Here is a 17252-nt window from a genome sequence, read left to right on the forward strand (position 1 = left end):
CTCACACTCTCACCACCGCATCCCTTATCTTTAACATACGGCCTTGCCGTACTCGCGGCAACTTTGCACCTCATCATCTTCTCTTTGTTTTTAGAAAAAGAAAAACCTATAACAACAACAAAACTGAAGAAAAAGGAAAAAAATAAAGTTTTCATTGATGAACCTAATGCAACAAGAGATTGGATTGCCATTGTCAACCGATGTGGCTATTTATGTAGGTTGGCGTGCCTCTCGAGTGCGAGGTGGGACTAAACAAAAGTCCAGGGTCATAGCTTCACCGAGTTTGTTTGTCAGGAACTCGAAAAAGATATGATCCCTGGAATTCCAAATTTTTTTAAATAGGAAATGTTTACCGAGTCTCCGTTATACGAAACTCGATAAAAAGTATTGCTGCATTGGTGACAGCAAGGAGTGGTCGATGGGGACGGTGGCGGGGGCCTAGAGGTGGGGGAAAGGATGGGTTGGACGCGAGAGGATAAGGAGTTATTTGTAAATATGAGCGTACCGGTGGGCGTCTTCTTGCAATAATGCAACATTCTACCTTTGTAATCGTTAGATGAAGATCCGATGGTCTGAAATGCAAGATGGCAGACACACCATTGCCACAACTGCGGTTTTTATAGGAGTAGAGATTTATTGTAGCCTTACCTGAATAATACTTGCCTCATCTCGCAAAAATAAAAATACTTGCTTAGATTCATAACAAGTGTTGCAGTTTTGAACTAAAATTACTTCAGTCTTAGTTTACAAACCGTGACACTTATTTTAGATCGAAGTGAGTATTATACGTTTTAATTTAATGCTTCTAGATTTTTTATTTTTTCTAAATTTAAAATTTATTTTGTTAGTTCACATATTTCTACACTGATGGTTTTTCTTCTACAACAAAAGGTTAATATATTAAGACTACAGCGATTACATCTTATTTCTATAACGATGTAATATCAAGATGATACAAATTACACTAATAATGATATAAGCTGAGTAGGACAAAAATGTGGACAATATACATATATTCTTCTTCTTAATGTGGATAGAAGCATCACAGTTACATGACATTTTATTTAGCCATAGAACAGCACTATATATATATATATATATATATATATATATATATATATATATATATATATATATATATATATATATATATATATATATATATATAGTGTATAGCTATATGTAGATAAATACACCACCATGCTAAAAGATTTCTTTTGGGAAAATAATGCAAGAATATGAAATAATAGTACACATGAGAATAAGATGATCATCTAGAAGAGGAGCAGCCATGCAAGGAGCAGAGAGGCAACCGCCATGAGCGACACCTGCGAGGGCACCGGAGCCGCCGCGCCCTCCTCGAGCGTCAGTGTCCCGGCACCGACGTCATAGATCATGTTGGTGCCGGCCTGAACCATGCTTCCCAGGATGGACCCGAACGGCACGCTCGCCGGGGTCGGCAGCATGGTGAGGCACTGCAGCCCTGTGACGTTGTCCCTGTAGAAGTAGTGCACCGAGGTGAGCTCCAACGTAGCCCCATCCAACACCAGCGTTATCTTCGGGAACGTGAGGGCCGCCACGGACTGCGCGTTGTAGCACAGGTCGAAGTCGCCGAGCGCGGAGCCGTTCACCACCTGCGCCTTGATCTTCCGCATCATCACTTGCTTCAGGGCGTTGTAGGCGTCCGCTTGGAGGTAGGTGACGGCGGAGAGCGTGCTCATGACCACGCCGCCGGAGCTGCCGTCGGCGGCAAGGTCGAACGCCCCCGCGGGGATGCCGCCCAGGGCCTGTCCGTCAACCTGTATGGAGGTTAGCTTGACGTAGTAATAGTCGGGCAACGCCGTGCTCCGAAGCAGCGGCGTCGACCGGCCGCCTCGCCTTGTCTGCGGCACGGCGGCGTCGCCGAGCAACACGATGCTCTCGGAGTCGGAGCTGCCGGCTTCGTCCGGGACCAGGTAGTAGGAGAACTTGTTGACGCCGAGCTGCGACACGAGGGATAATGGCCCTCGGTTGAAGCCGAAGCTGCCCGGCGCGCCGTCGAGGGGCACCGTGCTGGTGTTGCTGCAGCCGAGCAACGACGCGCTGGCCATCATGGTGCTGGTGCCCCCCACGCCCACGGTGAGCGTCTCGTTGGCGACGTAGCCGGTAGTGTTGAACTCCGCTCCGTACATGTACACGTACTCGCACCTATCGCCGGTGTTGGCGCCGCAGGCGTCGGTGGTCTCGTTAGTCACCAGGCTCCGGCACGTCTGGCTGGCGCAGGGCACCCTCACCGGCGCCGCCGGGCACTCCGTGGTCCAGACGAAGCCATTGAGGACGTCGACGACGCCAGAGACGACCTTGCTCTGCGCCGTGGCCCCGACGGAGACGTTGTAGAGGACGATGAAGCCGGCGTCGTCGGCCGCCGCGCTGCCCAACATGTCGGTGTTGCTGTTTCGGCGACGCGCCTCCCTGATTCGGGATTGCCGGCCCAACTTGCTGGCCTTTTTGGCCAACCCAAGCAACTTCTTGACGCCCGATGAGGAGATGCCCCTCGTCGCCGCCGCCGGCGCCGGCGCCACGAGGAGAAGCTGGAGGACAAGTAGCCAAGCTACCAGGGTGACGGCCAACGCACTGCCAACAGTACTGCTTCTCCTTGTTGCAGCTGGGCGAGCCATATTTTTCGGCACACACACAGAAACTACAATTGGTCTAGCTAGCTTGGTAATTAGCTAGCCAGTGTCGATCTCCTGCAATGAATATACATGTGTTCCACCGGGCAGGCTGCATGTATATATACACGAACAAGCACGTACGTGTAGATAAACATGCACGTACATACGAACGCTTGACTTGACGGACTGATCAACCGATCGACTTGTAATCCTGAAGTTGCATCGTTAGATTCCACGGAGACCATTCCAAGGCTTCATAGGTATGGAGACGGTTGGAACATGTAGCTGCACCGTACGTTGTTCTGTCATTGCCATGGGCCATGTGCGGGTGATGTGCGTGGGTTTTCATGGGGCTTACTTTTCATCACAAACTTAAAAGTAAAAAAAAAAATCAAGGCACGTACGCATCCAAATCGAGGAAGTAGTGCCGGAGGTTTCGACATATGTGCCACTAGTAGAAATAAGGGCTTTCGTCCGAGCTCGAAAAACACATTAGTCCCGGTTCGTAAAGGAACCGGGACTAATGTTAGTATTAGTCCCAGTTCGAGCGGCAAAGGCGCCGGTCGGGCATTAGTCCCGGTTCAAATGAGACCTTTAGTCCCGGTTCGTGTCTCGAACCGGGACTAAAGGGTTTGGAGGCTTTAGTCCCGGTTCGTGTCTTGAACCGGGACTAAAGGGTAGACCTTTAGTCCCGGTTCGTGACACGAGCCGGGACTAAAGGTGTTCAGCTTTTTTTTCTGTTTTTAAATTCTTGTTTGTAGTTTCTGTTTTAACTTGCTTATATCTTTTAGGATATTTGATGTTTTTGATTGATTCTTTTTGCATTATATTCAAACTTTTGTCTAGTTTCTGTTTGTGCCATTAGTTTTTAAATTTGAATGGTTTAAATTTGAATTTGTTTAAATTTGCTTCAAAACCAGTTTTTGAATAACTTGAGTTTACAAATAGTTTTTAATTTAATTCTTTTTGCTTCCACTCATGTGTTAGATTGTTGTCACAGTAAGATTTATTTGGTTATTTTTAGAATAATTTAAATTAGGATTTTAATTAAAGAAATATTGTTTTGCTTATATAGTTGTTTTAGTCATTTAATTGTTGTTTTTTATTATTTTTAGTTAGTTCTTTCTGTAGATTTTAACATGTTGTAGTATGGTGCATATTTAACGCACAAAAAAAATCTACAGTTCAATTAATTTAAAAAAAATGCCTTTCTAGCAGATGGGTTTTTGTGAGAAACCTTGATACTTTGAGTTTTGTAGAAAATAAACAAAAATGATAAAATCTTCAAAAAATAAACAAAAATGATAAAATCTTCAAAAAATAAAATCCTTTGAGATGTTGTTAGGTTTTAGTGTCTAGTCGGTATAGAAATTTTGAGATATGAATTTTGACCCTTTTTGCAAAAAAGGAAAAAAATAAACGGCCATAACTTTTGCATACGACGTCCAAAAAAAATTTAATATATCAAAAAAAACTAGAAAAAATTGGTACTCGATTTCACCCGGGCTTGCCCGGTGAAGTTTTCTCACATGCTCAAAATTGCAAATGGAAAAAAACTTATTTCAAAAAGAAGTCTTTTCCAAAAAAAAAAGAAAATTAATTTTATTTAAAAATATTAGGTTGTTTTCATTGAAATTCACTATTATTGTTACTTATTAAGTTTATTTTAATAATTGTTTGTAATTCAAAAAATTAAATCATGTGACATGACATCAAGACCCAAGTTGTTTAGGATTGATAGCTTACTATTGTCAGGAAAACAACAAGTGCACACTTGGCAACTAGGGGCGATTGAACCAGAAAGTTAAGCGTGCTCGGGCTGAAGCAGTGAAAGGATGGGTGATCGGCCGGGAAGATAGACGATTTGAAATGAGTGATCCACGCTAGAGCAGTGAGGATGGGTGATTAGAGATTAAATTGTCAAATAATTCAAAGATTTAAAAATTGGAATAAAACATACAAAATATTCAAAAAATAAAATTTGAAAAAAACTAAAAAAAAATCTACCTTTTCGGGTCAAACAAACAAAATAAACAGACGGATCCTTTAGTCCCGGTTCGTAAGTACAACCGGGACTATAGGTACTCCCTCCGAGGCGCCCACGTGAAGCACCTTTGGTCCCGGCTTGGAACAGGGCCGGGATTAAAGGTTAGGCCTTTAGTCCCGCCTCTTTGGTCCCGGTTGGTGAACCGGGACTATAGACCCTATCCCCACTAGTGTGCCGAGGCCGACACATGAATTGACGATGGTGAGACTGGCCATAGCGGGGAGTATCATATAATAGTATTATGCATATAATACTATTGTATGATACTACTACCTTCATAGTGCATAGTATCATAAAATAGTATGATAGATGACCTTATTTATTGAAATGCATAACACATAAGTAGCATAGCATTTAACATGTCACGGTATCTACCTATGTTATTCTAACACTCTCTCTCTCTTCTTTAATTGTCTTCCACATCAGCATGTTTGCTAGTCCCAAGTAAATGATACTCCCTCTGTAAAGAAATATAAACACTCTTATATTTGCTTATGGAGAGAGTACTACCTTAGTTACTCCCACTATGACCAGCCTGAGGCACGAGAGGGTCTAGGGCAAAAACAATAAACGCACGGGGTATTAGTGCCTTTTACAGGCTGTTTTTTTTTTTTGCGGATGTCTAACCTTCCCCCTTAATCCAATCAAAATCTACCAAGTCAGAGTCACTTCGTAAAACCCCGTATCACGCCCGTGACTATAGCTTTGTTGCGGTTTGCGGCTACTATGCGTGAGTGGAAGCCGTATCAAATTGTTAGCTTTATATTGACCGATCGACTTGCAATCCTTGAGTTACACCGTTAGATTCTACAGAGACCATTCCACGGCGCCGGCCGTGTAATTAATCCTGGAGGTGCAATGTTAGATTCCACGGCCAGACACGGCGTCGCCGTCCGGAGACCATTCCACGGCGTACCGTGTGGAGACCGTTGGAACACCTGCAGGCTAACTAATTAACGTATGTTTTGTCCATGCATGCATGCCACTCATCGATGAAGCTGAGCAGGAATATATAATGTTCCGGGGTGACATCAGTGGCTCGCTGGTGCCATGCGTAAGCTTGAGGTAAACTATGATAGTTGGAACAATCAATTTGCATGTGATGGTTTTGATCGGTTTACTTTTCACACACTTCAATGTAAAAATATCCCGGCATACATCCAAATCGATGAATTGGTTCCATTATATTATTTTGATGAGTTTTGGTAGTCTGATATTTGAATATGATAAATAAAGCTAACAATATATATGGTGTTTTGTATTTCGTTATTACATACTCCCTCCGTCTAAAATTACTTGTCACACAAATGAATAAAAATGGATATATCTAAAATTAGAATACATCTAGATTCATCCATTTTTATGACAAATATTTTCAGACGGAGGAAGTATTTGCTAAATATTTATATTAATATTGGTCATGTATGTTAAGAGAAACAAAAATAGTGCGGTTGAAAAAGTGAAATGTGAGCATGCTGAAAGAAATGTATAGTATTAGTGCATTTTCGGTGAATGTTGATAGAAATAAAAGTAAACGAACTGATGACATGACATGAGCAACGTGACATGTGTGGATTTTTTTTAACACAGTATAGATGCAAGTGCTCGTATACACACGCATGACATGTGTGTATATTGAGGTAAACAGAAATAGTGACAAAAAGTTTTGCTAAAAAAGTACTTTTAACAAGTGGACGCGAGACTATCAAGTCTGCGGACTTGTGAGAGCCGTCTGTGTCCAAAGAAACTGTGCTCCCACCATGCATACATTTTGCTTTGCAATTTCCAGGTTGCACCGTTTGTTCACACGCACGGCCTGCCGGCCTCCCGACCGTGTGCATGCAGTTTCCAGGTTGCACCGTACCAGCTGCGTGTACAGTGTTATGGAATGTGACATCTCTCAAAGTATTTCCCGTTGCCGTATGCTCGTAAGGTGGCCTACAACGCGGGAAACAGACATAGTATTTGTCCTCGGACATGCATGGATACCAGAGCCGGGCATCCAACGCTTGCATCAAACCTCCGTCCACAATGCAATCAAAAATCTAAATAGAAGGATAAATATCACTAAAACAAGTTGAAATTCATGCAAACAGACATAAAATTTGATATATTTTATATAAACCAATTGATATTTTGTCCGTTCAACTAAAACTTAAAAAAGCTAAACTAATTTCTAACGGAAGGTGGCCTTGTATGCCCGGCCGGGCTGGCCGGCGGCATCTCCATCGGGGTATGTGACATCATCGAAGTCAGGGTCATCATCGAGGCCCTTCCGACCACGAAAGGACGCGGTGGTACAATTACCCTACCCGACCACCTTCTGACAATGGAGGAGCCGCTCCACTTCCTCCCGTGCCAATGGAGATTTCTTAGCGCGGGTTCTAATGCATTTTACTGACGTATCACATTAGTTAATGATGAGAGTGTCATGTTGTATCTTAGGTAAGATACAACATTTGTACGCCGCCATGCATAGGTAAAAATGATCAATAGCCTAATCATGCATGAGCATCAAATTATTAAATTTAAAAATAACTTTAAAAAAAAATGCATTGTGCTATTGTAGTTTTTGTAAGTTATTAATGCTCCTATGTAAGATGCTAAGAAATCGATGCATTGTCACATGCCTAACCGGGAGCCCTGCTCGTGCCATTGCCAACAGCAGCACTAGTGCAATCCTGTCCGATGTTGGCAAGCTCCCCATCTGAAAGGCGCATGCACCACCCGGGCGGGGCGTCTCCCTGTGGTGGTGAAAGAATGGTCCTGGGCCCAGGCGTCTACTAGATTGGTGTACGTGCAAACCCAGTTTGGCATGACGTCAGACTTGGCGAATGCCGTCCGATGCACCGCGTGGTGAACTGTTGAAATTTGGAGGTGGGCTTTAGGCCCATTAAAGAATTTCAGAAAAAATCTCCAATGACCCATGTAAGTGGTGGCATGACAAGGTGGTGAAAGTTTAGTCCCACCCCGCTAGTGGAGGAGAGTTTGGACCCCTTTATAAGGGTCTCTCTTCCACACGCTATTGGAGAGTGAGAAGAGAAGGTGCCCTCGCGCACTCCTCCTCCGTTGCCCGCCTCGCCATGGGAATGAGCCGAGCCGAGGTCATACCTACGCGCTTATTTTTGCCGGTCAGGAACGGAAAATACGTAACGGACAAGGCACGATCCGACGGATCGTGGCTGTTAACGACTCGGACGTGGGCTTGGCCCACGTCTCTCCACCCAGCCGCCTTTATAAGCACGCGATCGCCTACCCTATCCGTCACGAGAATCAGATCACATCTGCCTCACGCGTTCGTTCCTTGAACTGTTGCTGCCGCCGGCGACTCCGTCCCGTTTACCGCGTACACGGTCGACGGGAGAGCAGGCCTCTGAAACTCGCCTCTCCGGTTCCTGTACGGGAGAGGGGCGATTAGGTTTTTGGGGAGCGATCACGCGACTGCTCGCCTCCGTCCGTTTGCTTCGTCTACGTCCGCGTCGCCCTCGTCATCGCCATGTCTTCACCAAGCGAAGCTGACCGTCTCCGCGAGAAGGCCGAAGCCGAGAAGAACGCGGCAGAGGATACTGCCGCCGCCGCCGCCGCTGCTACGGCCAACTGGCCGATTGAAGGGCATGACTCGTTTATCCTCATGTTCGTATTTATCCTAGCAGTACTGCTTGTCTGCATAGATGTATCCACTATATGCGTAGTATGTGCTAGGTTAGCTAAAAATCAGTATATCATTAGTCTAGTCAATGCCATGCTAGTTATTATCTCGTGGATTAATATACTCGAAAAATTGCCTATTTACTCAACACGAACTAACCATGTCATTAAGGATGAACCTTGTCCTTGACATAAGGTACTTTGCACCTACAACATGCTACCCTATCTGTAACTTCATATCATCTTCACATGAATAGATTGGCTGCTAACAATATAAAACACATGCATAAGGAAGAATATCATGATATATGCACTATCTTTATCTGTGATAATACTAAAAAAAAAGACTAGTGTTATTGACAATTCCTCCAGAACGAGTAAATAAGTTTCATCCAACTATAAGCAATTTTCAGAGATTTAAAAGTTGGTATTTGAGAAGAAACATGGAAAATGCCATGCTCTACCAGAGTAGTATTAGATCGCAAGTCTCCTTGTTACTTCCCGTTAGCATTTTTGAAAGGTTAGTGATGTTAATTAGTAACATAATATGCTGAGGCCATCTCAATTTTTTTATTTACCTTGAGCGTTACTGCCGGAGTACGGTACATAAATTTGACCACAAGGAAATATCTTCCCACTAAAGGAATATATTTCTTTTTGTCCAAAGTATAAGCAATGGGAAAACTACAAAATTAACGTAATTTTGATTCCTATGATTGTTCTTTGAATTAATTTGACTGAACACCCAGAATTTAATTACTATATCATGTACATTTTACAAGTAGTATGGTCTAATCTTAGCCGAAGTATAAGTATATAGTACCAATATTATGCACTCATATATTTTTTGATGTCACACGCACACACATAAGAATACATCACAGTAGATTATGGTGTCATCGTCCACAAACTTTATTCTAGCACACATCATGCATAATTATACTAGCACAGTGCATCACACCGATCAAGTTGCTACCGATGGAGCACCAAAATAATTTCTGGAAATAATAAAGAGCAAACTATAGAGCACTTGTAGTTTACATTCGACCGAGTTCCCGCTGAATCGGTGAAATTTAATGAGAGATGGATCGAAAGCATTTGACATCATGAGGTACGTCCTGCATGCCACCATCAATAGAACGACATATACGAGACAAACATGTAATGGGTGGCAACATCGTCCTTCCACCCGGAATCGTCATCGAGTGCCTACTGAAATAATAGTAGCGGGGGTGAGTGGTCCGATACCATTAAAGGAATATATAGTTTCCAAAGTGTAAGCAACGGGAAAACAACAACATTTATGTAATTTTGATCACTATGATTGTTCTTTACATAAATATTAACGCACACAATTTAATTACTTTATTATGTAGTACTCCCTATGATCCTTTTTAGTTTGCATATAAGTTTTGTTCGAAGTCAAAATATCTCTATTTTGACAAAAAAATATAGAAAAAAGTATGAACATTCACAATGCCGAATCAATACTATTAGATTCATCATGAAATATAGTTTCATAATATATTTATTTGGTACTGTAGATGTTGGTATTTTTAACATAAATTTGTCAAACTTTACTAAATTTAACGTGACACAAATCTATTACGCGGAGAGGAGTAAAAAGGACCGGAGGGGGTATGGTCTAGTCTTTAGCCGAAGTACAGTATATATAGTACCAATATTAAGCACTCATATATTTTTCGATATCACACACACACACACAAGAATACATCCCAGTAGCAGTAGATTATAGTCACCATTCCACAAATTTTATTCTAGCACACAACATGCATAAATATTTATAGTGGCACAGTGCATCGCACCATCGAGTTGCTACTACTGATGGAGCATAGCCTTGGCAATCATCTTGTATTTGTCCTTGTTCGCGCTGAAGAAGCCGACCAGTTGCTCCCTCGGCGGCAGGCACTCCTTCACGGTTTCATTCTCGGTATACTCCTTTCCCCAGCGGCGCAGAGCAGGGAACTCGTTCTCATCACCCATCAAGCTCATTCCGGTCACCTCCTCAAACGCGTAGATCCAGTGAGCCGGCCCGCAGGCAGCGACGTCGACGTAGCCAATGGAGTCGCCGCCAAAGAACCTCTTCCCCTGGAGCTGCCCTTCCAGCAGCGCCAGGTTCTCCTTCGTCTCCTTCACGAACCCCTTCTGCTCCTCGCCGGCGTCCAGCCACAAGGCCAGCCAGAACGGCCTCGAGCACTGCTTGCATGGCCATCAAGTGTTGCGTAAGTGCATGCTCATGAAAAGATGGCGGCTATAATTAATAAAGATGGTTGTGTGCATCGTTTGATGTAGAGGACGGAAGTTATCCTCTTTTTCCAGAAATAACAAAAGGATTCTTGCTGCTTGTATGGACAGTGGGAGGATATAAGAGATCACCTTTTGTTCCAGGAACTGAGCCCAGAAACGGGCCATGGCACGGTCGTAGGGATCAGCCGGCAGGAGAGGCGGTCCGTCGAAGGCCTCGTCGACGTACTCCATGATGAGGAGGGACTCGCAGATGGCCCGGTCACCATGGACGAGCACAGGCACCTTCTGGTGGATGGGGTTGTGCTTCAGCAGCAGGTCGCTCTTGCTCTGGAGATCTTCCAGGACCAGCTCGTAGGGCACCCCTTTGAGCCGCAGGGCAGCCTCGGCGCGGTGGACGAATGGGCTGCCCAATGTGCCGATGAGTTTAACCGATTCAGCCATCTTTGCTTTGCTTTAGATTCTGGCTTATCGTTCTTTGGTTTGCTTGCCACGCCCGTACTTATAGATGGTCTAACGGCGAGTTTTTCTTCATCTACACTGCATTCAGAACTCAGATGGTGGGTGTTATTGCTTCTTCCCCAAGAAAGATTGAATTCTTTTTTAGTTTCTTTTAGTCAATGGCCTTTACTTTCTTTGACATGGTCGTATGAGACTTGCTACTGATCACTTGCTCCAATCTAAAAAAATGGATTAGAACGATATGATAGTGCACTAGAGGAGTATATCCAGAGCAAAATGAATAAATCTATACTCTAAAGTATGCCTATATACGTATGTATGTAGTTCTTTAATGGAACCTTTAAAAAGACTTATACTATTTAGGAACGGGGAGTAGTTTCTTTTAGAGTGAATGGCCTTTAGTTTCTTTGTCAATGGTCGTATGAGACATGCTACAGTTGCTCCAATCCAAAATAAAATAAAATGGATTAGAACGATATGATAGTGCAAAGATAATATGAGATGATAGTGACTTTGTTTGACATGTGTATCATCGTGTGTTTATGAGCTACTAATGCAATACTAGTCAAAGTTTCTTGATGGGCAAGCCGGATAAGTCAGATCATAGACTTGCCTATTGTCTGACGCCTGACGGTAAAGATAAATCCCGAACGTGTCCTGTTTGTGCTCCTCGTCCCGAACGCGTTTTCTACCGTCAGATGAGATGCACCAATATCAAAGCAGTGGATAGGGGCACGTGGGACTCAAAGAATCGTTCGTTCTTTGGTCTGGTCGTCCCAAACAGATTTTTTTTTTGAACCAGGAAGGCCTGTATGGCCTTTATATTTCATGTGAAAATAGTGTTACATCGTTGGCTAATACATCGACGAGAAACCCCGCCAAACCACTTTATAGTTTTAGTGGGTTCAGCGTATCTAGCAAGAATGTGTGCCGCCATATTGGCCTCCTTAGGGCAAAACTGAAATTGGATAAAGCTAAAATTATGGGCGAGGAAGGAACATTCTTCGTAGATTGCAGCAGCCGGACCCAAAGAGTTGCCACTGTCCAGCATAGTGTCCACAACCTCTATGCAATCAGACTCAACAACGAGCTTTTCCAGGCCCAATTCATTTGCCAGAATGAGACCATCGTGCAGACCTCTAGCTTCGGCCGAGCCCGCATCATGTGCAAAAGGAATATCACTGCACAGAGCCGCCATGAAAGTTCCTTTGTCATCACGTATCACAACCCCTGAGCTCCCTGTCCGGAGTCGATATTGAAGCAAGCATCGACGTTAAGTTTGTATAGGCCAGCGCCTGGTGGTTTCCGGCCATGGCGAAGGACGCCCGACTTCTTCCCCTTGGCCCTATAAAAGTTCTTGGCTAGTGCTGATATTGCATGTGCGGACCTGGGTGGATCAAAAACTTTCTCACCATTTGTGGATTGTCGTCTCTCCCACCACATGTACCACACAGCTGTTGCTATGAGTTCCCCCCTCCCAACATCAGCGATATGCGACCGGATGGAACTCTTGGATAGCAGCAAATCTTGTAGGACCGCACTACCGTCCCTCTCCATCGTACAAACTTCTTGGATGAGGCTAGACAGCCCCAGAATACGCCAGATTTCCAACACACGCGGGCACTGGAAGAAGAGGTGTTTGATGCTTTCACAATGTGATGTGCAAAGAGGGCATTGCGAGCTGGTCTTGATTTGACGATTCGCCAGGACACCATAGCAGGGGATTGCACCCAGCAAGGATTTCCAAACATGAATCTTGACCTTCGACGGGATCCGTAGCTTCCAGAGCGTTTTCCAAATTGGGTTGATACCTGAGGTTTGGTGTATATTCGTCCTCCTCAACTTTCGCCCATGTTGGAATTCCCACTCCTCATGATAAGCCGATCTTACAGAAAAGGCGCCACGTCTGTCCGGGTGCCAGGACACAAAATCAGACATCATCCCTAGAGCCAATGGAATGTTTAGTATGCGTTCAGTGTCCACTGGCCAAAAAAATTGTCTTATAAGCTCCTCATCCCAAGATCTACTGTCCACATCGATAAGTTCAGAGACTTTTGTAATAACAATATTGTTTCTCGGGTTAGGAGATGCTTGTTCGGGCTGCTAGATATCCAACGGTCATTCCAAATGTTAATTGATGTTCCATCACCTACTCTCCAAATGATACCTCTTTTAAAAGTTTGGAGACCATTCCCATATACTCTGCCAAGTGTATGATCTTCCCTTCTTCAATGAGCAGTTCAGTAGATCGCCATCGGGGAAATACTTTGCTCGCGGCACACGGGCACAGAGAGAATCAGGTTCAGTCAGGAGTCTCCATGACTGTTTTGCCAGTAGTGCAAGGCTAAAGCAATGTATATCACGGAACCCCATCCCTCCTTGCTCCTTAGGCACACACATCTTCCACCAGGCGAACCAATGCATGTGCTTCTTCTGTTCATCATCACCCCAGCAGTATTTGGACATCGCAGAGGTTATATCATTGCAAATCTCTTTTGGTAGCTTGAAAACGGACATGGCATAAGATGGAATAGCCTGGATCATAGCTTTGAGTAGGATCTCCCTTCCCCCTACCGATAGAAGTTTCTCTTTCCAGCCTCGAATTCTGCTTAAAACCCTTTCCACCAGGTGTTGAAAACAGTCTGAACGATCCACTCCCACAATAGGTGGGAGCCCAAGATACTTATCTGAAGCAGCCTCGGCCATAATGTTAAGTGTAATGCACACCTCTGCTCGAATCTGAACTGGAGTACATGGGCTGAAGAAGATCGCCGATTTGGCATCACTAACCATTTGTCCCAAAGCTGTGCAATAATCCTGAAGAACTTGGCGTAAGCATGCCGCATTAGCCTGATCTGCTCTCATCAATATGAGGGAATCGTCCGCGAATAGAAGGTGTGACACAGGTGGAGCCGCCCAACACACCCTTACCCCGGCTAAATTGCCCGCCTGCTCCTCATACGATAATAGGGCCGACAGTCCCTCTCCGCATAGCAGAAACAGATAGGGGGACAAAGGGTCTCCTTGTCGAAGACCCTGAGATGGGACAAAGGAATATGGTAGTTCATTATTGATACGCAGCTGGTATTGCACCGAGGACACACATTCCATGATAAGATCCACCCAATCCTGCGAGAAGCCCAGCCTGATCATCATCCGAGCTAGAAACTGCCATTCAACACGATCATAAGCTTTGTGCATGTCTAGCTTAACTGCACAAGTGCCATACCCACACATCTTCTTCTTAATAGCGTGGTAGGATTCAAAGGCCAGCAGAAAGTTATCGGTAATCATCCTTCCTGGGACAAAGGCGCTTTGATTTTGGGATATGATCTCAGTCAGCAGGACTTTCAGCCGTGCAGCAAGAACCTTCGAGATGATTTTATAAAGAACATTGCACAGGCTGATAGGTCTAAATTGTGTTATGCTCTCTCGGTTCTCAACCTTGGGAATCAGAACGGTAGTTGTATTATTCCAACCCGTCGGTATCTTCTTGTTCTGAATAGCTTGAAGCACCTCATCCACCAAGTCCTCCCCAATTATGTGCCAGAAACGTTTATAGAAGACCGCATGGAGTCCATCCGGACCTGGGGCTTTTAGATCTCCAATATTATAAAGAGATTTCTTCACCTCCTCCCTACTATAGGGTTTATTCAATTGAGCATTCATCTCCGGAGTTACACGAGGGCTAACCTTCTGGATTAAGACCTCATCAATATCCTGCACCTCTGAGTTAAACAAGGAGGAGAAGTATTCCATAGCATGGTTTTGGATATCATGTGGATCCTCTATCCAACTGTTGGAATTATGCCCTAGAGGCAATAATAAATATAGTTATTATTATAATTCTTGTATCAAGATAATCGTTTATTATCCATGCTATAATTGTATTGAATGAAGACTTAAATACATGTGTGGATGCATAGACAAAACACTGTCCCTAGCAAGCCTCTAGTTGGCTAGCCAGTTAATCAAAGATAGTCAGGGTCTTCTGATTATATACAAAGTATTGTTGTTTGATAACTGGATCACGTCAGTAGGAGAATCACGTGATGGACTAGACCCAAACCAATAGACGTAGCATGTTGATCGTGTCATTTTGTTGCTACTGTTTTCTGCGTGTCAAGTATTTGTTCCTATGACCATGAGATCATATAACTCACTGACACCGGAGGAATGCTTTGTTTGTATCAAACGTCGCAACGTAACTGGGTGACTATAAAGATGCTCTACAGGTATGTCCGAAGGTGTTCGTTGAGTTAGTATGGATCGAGACTGGGATTTGTCACTCCGTGTGACGGAGAGGTATCTCGGGGCCCACTCGGTAATACAACATCACATACAAGCCTTGCAAGCAATGTGACTTAGTGTAAGTTGCGGGATCTTGTATTACGGAACGAGTAAAGAAACTTGCCAGTAAACGAGATTGAAATAGGTATGCGGATACTGACGATCGAATCTCGGGCAAGTAACATACCGAAGGACAAAGGGAATGACATACGGGATTATATGAATCCTTGGCACTGAGGTTCAAACGAGATTTGATCGTTTGAATCTACGAAGATCTTATCGTTTGAATCTCAGTGCCAAGGATTCATATAACCCCGTATGTCATTCCCTTTGTCCTTCGGTATGTTACTTGCCCGAGATTTGATCGTCAGTATCCGCATACCTATTTCAATCTCGTTTACCGGCAAGTCTCTTTACTCGTTCCGTAATACAAGATCCCGCAACTTACACTAAGTCACATTGCTTGCAAGGCTTGTGTGTGATGTTGTATTACCGAGTGGGCCTCGAGATACCTCTCCGTCACACGGAGTGACAAATCCCAGTCTTGATCCATACTAACTCAACTAACACCTTCGGAGATACCTGTAGAGCATCTTTATAGTCACCCAGTTACGTTGCGACGTTTGATACACACAAAGTATTCCTCCGGTGTCAGTGAGTTATATGATCTCATGGTCATAGGAATAAATACTTGACACGCAGAAAACAGTAGCAACAAAATGACACGATCAACATGCTACGTCTATTAGTTTGGGTCTAGTCCATCACGTGATTCTCCTAATGACGTGATCCAGTTATCAAGCAACAACACCTTGTTCATAATCAGAAGACACTGACTATCTTTGATCAACTGGCTAGCCAACTAGAGGCTTGCTAGGGACGGTGTTTTGTCTATGTATCCACACATGTAAATGAGTCTTCATTCAATACAATTATAGCATGGATAATAAACGATTATCTTGATACAGGAATTATAATAATAACTACATTTAGTATTGCCTCTAGGGCATAATTCCAACAGTCTCCCACTTGCACTAGAGTCAATAATCTAGCCCTCACATCGTCATGTGAATTACATTGTAATAAATCTAACACCCATACAGTTCTTGTGTTGATCATGGTTTGGCCGTGGAAGAGGTTTAGTCAGCGGGTCCGCTACATTCAGATCCGTGTGCACTTTGCATATATTTACGTCCTCTCCCTCGACGTAGTCGCGGATGAGGTTGAAGCGTCGTTTGATGTGTCTGGACTTCTTGTGAAACTGTGGTTCCTTTGCTAAGGCAATGGCACCCGTGTTGTCACAGAACAAGGTTATTGGATTCAGTGCGCTTGGCACCACTCTAAGATCCGTCATGAATTGCTTCATCCAGACACCCTCCTTAGCCGCCTCCGAGGCAGCCATGTACTCCGCTTCACATGTAGAATCTGCTACGACGCTTTGCTTGGAACTGCACCAGCTTACCGCACCCCCATTAAGAATAAATACGTATCCGGTTTGTGACTTAGAGTCGTCCGGATCTGTGTCAAAGCTTGCATCGACGTAACCTCTTACGGCGAGCTCTTCGTCACCTCCATACACGAGAAACATCTCCTTAGTCCTTTTCAGGTACTTCAGGATATTCTTGACCGCTGTCCAGTGATCCACTCCTGGATTACTCTGGAACCTACCTGCCATACTTAGCCAGGCTAACATCCGGTCTAGTGCACAACATTGCATACATGATAGAACCTATGGTTGAAGCATAGGGGACGGAGCGCATATGCTCTCTATCTTCATCAGTTGCTGGGCACTGAGTCTTACTCAATCTCGTACCTTGTAAAACTGGCAAGAACCCTTTCTTGGACTGTTCCATTTTGAACCTCTTCAAAACTTTATCAAGGTATGT

General features: G+C 44.1%; 2 protein-coding genes across 2 annotated transcripts; both read right to left on the reverse strand.

Moving 5' to 3' along the window:
- Positions 1–1274: 1274 nt before the first annotated feature.
- LOC123413130 (aspartic proteinase nepenthesin-1-like) lies at positions 1275–2657 on the reverse strand. The gene has a single exon (XM_045106085.1). It carries the CDS (start codon positions 2655–2657, stop codon positions 1275–1277), a length of 1383 nt encoding a protein of 460 aa, XP_044962020.1.
- Positions 2658–10022: 7365 nt separating this feature from the next.
- On the reverse strand, positions 10023–11089 carry LOC123411512 (probable glutathione S-transferase). The gene is made up of 2 exons (XM_045104475.1): positions 10747–11089; positions 10023–10566 (listed from the first exon to the last, which is right to left on the reverse strand). The coding sequence occupies exons 1-2, from the start codon at positions 11056–11058 to the stop codon at positions 10189–10191; spliced, it is 690 nt and encodes a 229-aa protein (XP_044960410.1). The 5' UTR covers positions 11059–11089; the 3' UTR covers positions 10023–10188.
- Positions 11090–17252: the final 6163 nt, after the last annotated feature.

This window comes from Hordeum vulgare, chromosome 7H, assembly GCF_904849725.1.
Source record: "Hordeum vulgare subsp. vulgare chromosome 7H, MorexV3_pseudomolecules_assembly, whole genome shotgun sequence".
Lineage (NCBI taxonomy): Eukaryota > Viridiplantae > Streptophyta > Magnoliopsida > Poales > Poaceae > Hordeum > Hordeum vulgare.

What these genes read in the sequence shown, in the direction of transcription:
- LOC123411512 (XM_045104475.1), bottom strand. Translation starts at nt 11,058, where the DNA reads ATGGCTGAATCGGTTAAACTCATCGGCACATTGGGCAGCCCATTCGTC. An exon ending in CTCAGTTCCTGGAACAAAAG is followed by an intron (nt 10,567 to 10,746) that starts GTGATCTCTTAT and finishes CCATGCAAGCAG; the next exon opens with TGCTCGAGGCCGTTCTGGCT.
- LOC123413130 (XM_045106085.1), bottom strand. Translation starts at nt 2,657, where the DNA reads ATGGCTCGCCCAGCTGCAACAAGGAGAAGCAGTACTGTTGGCAGTGCG.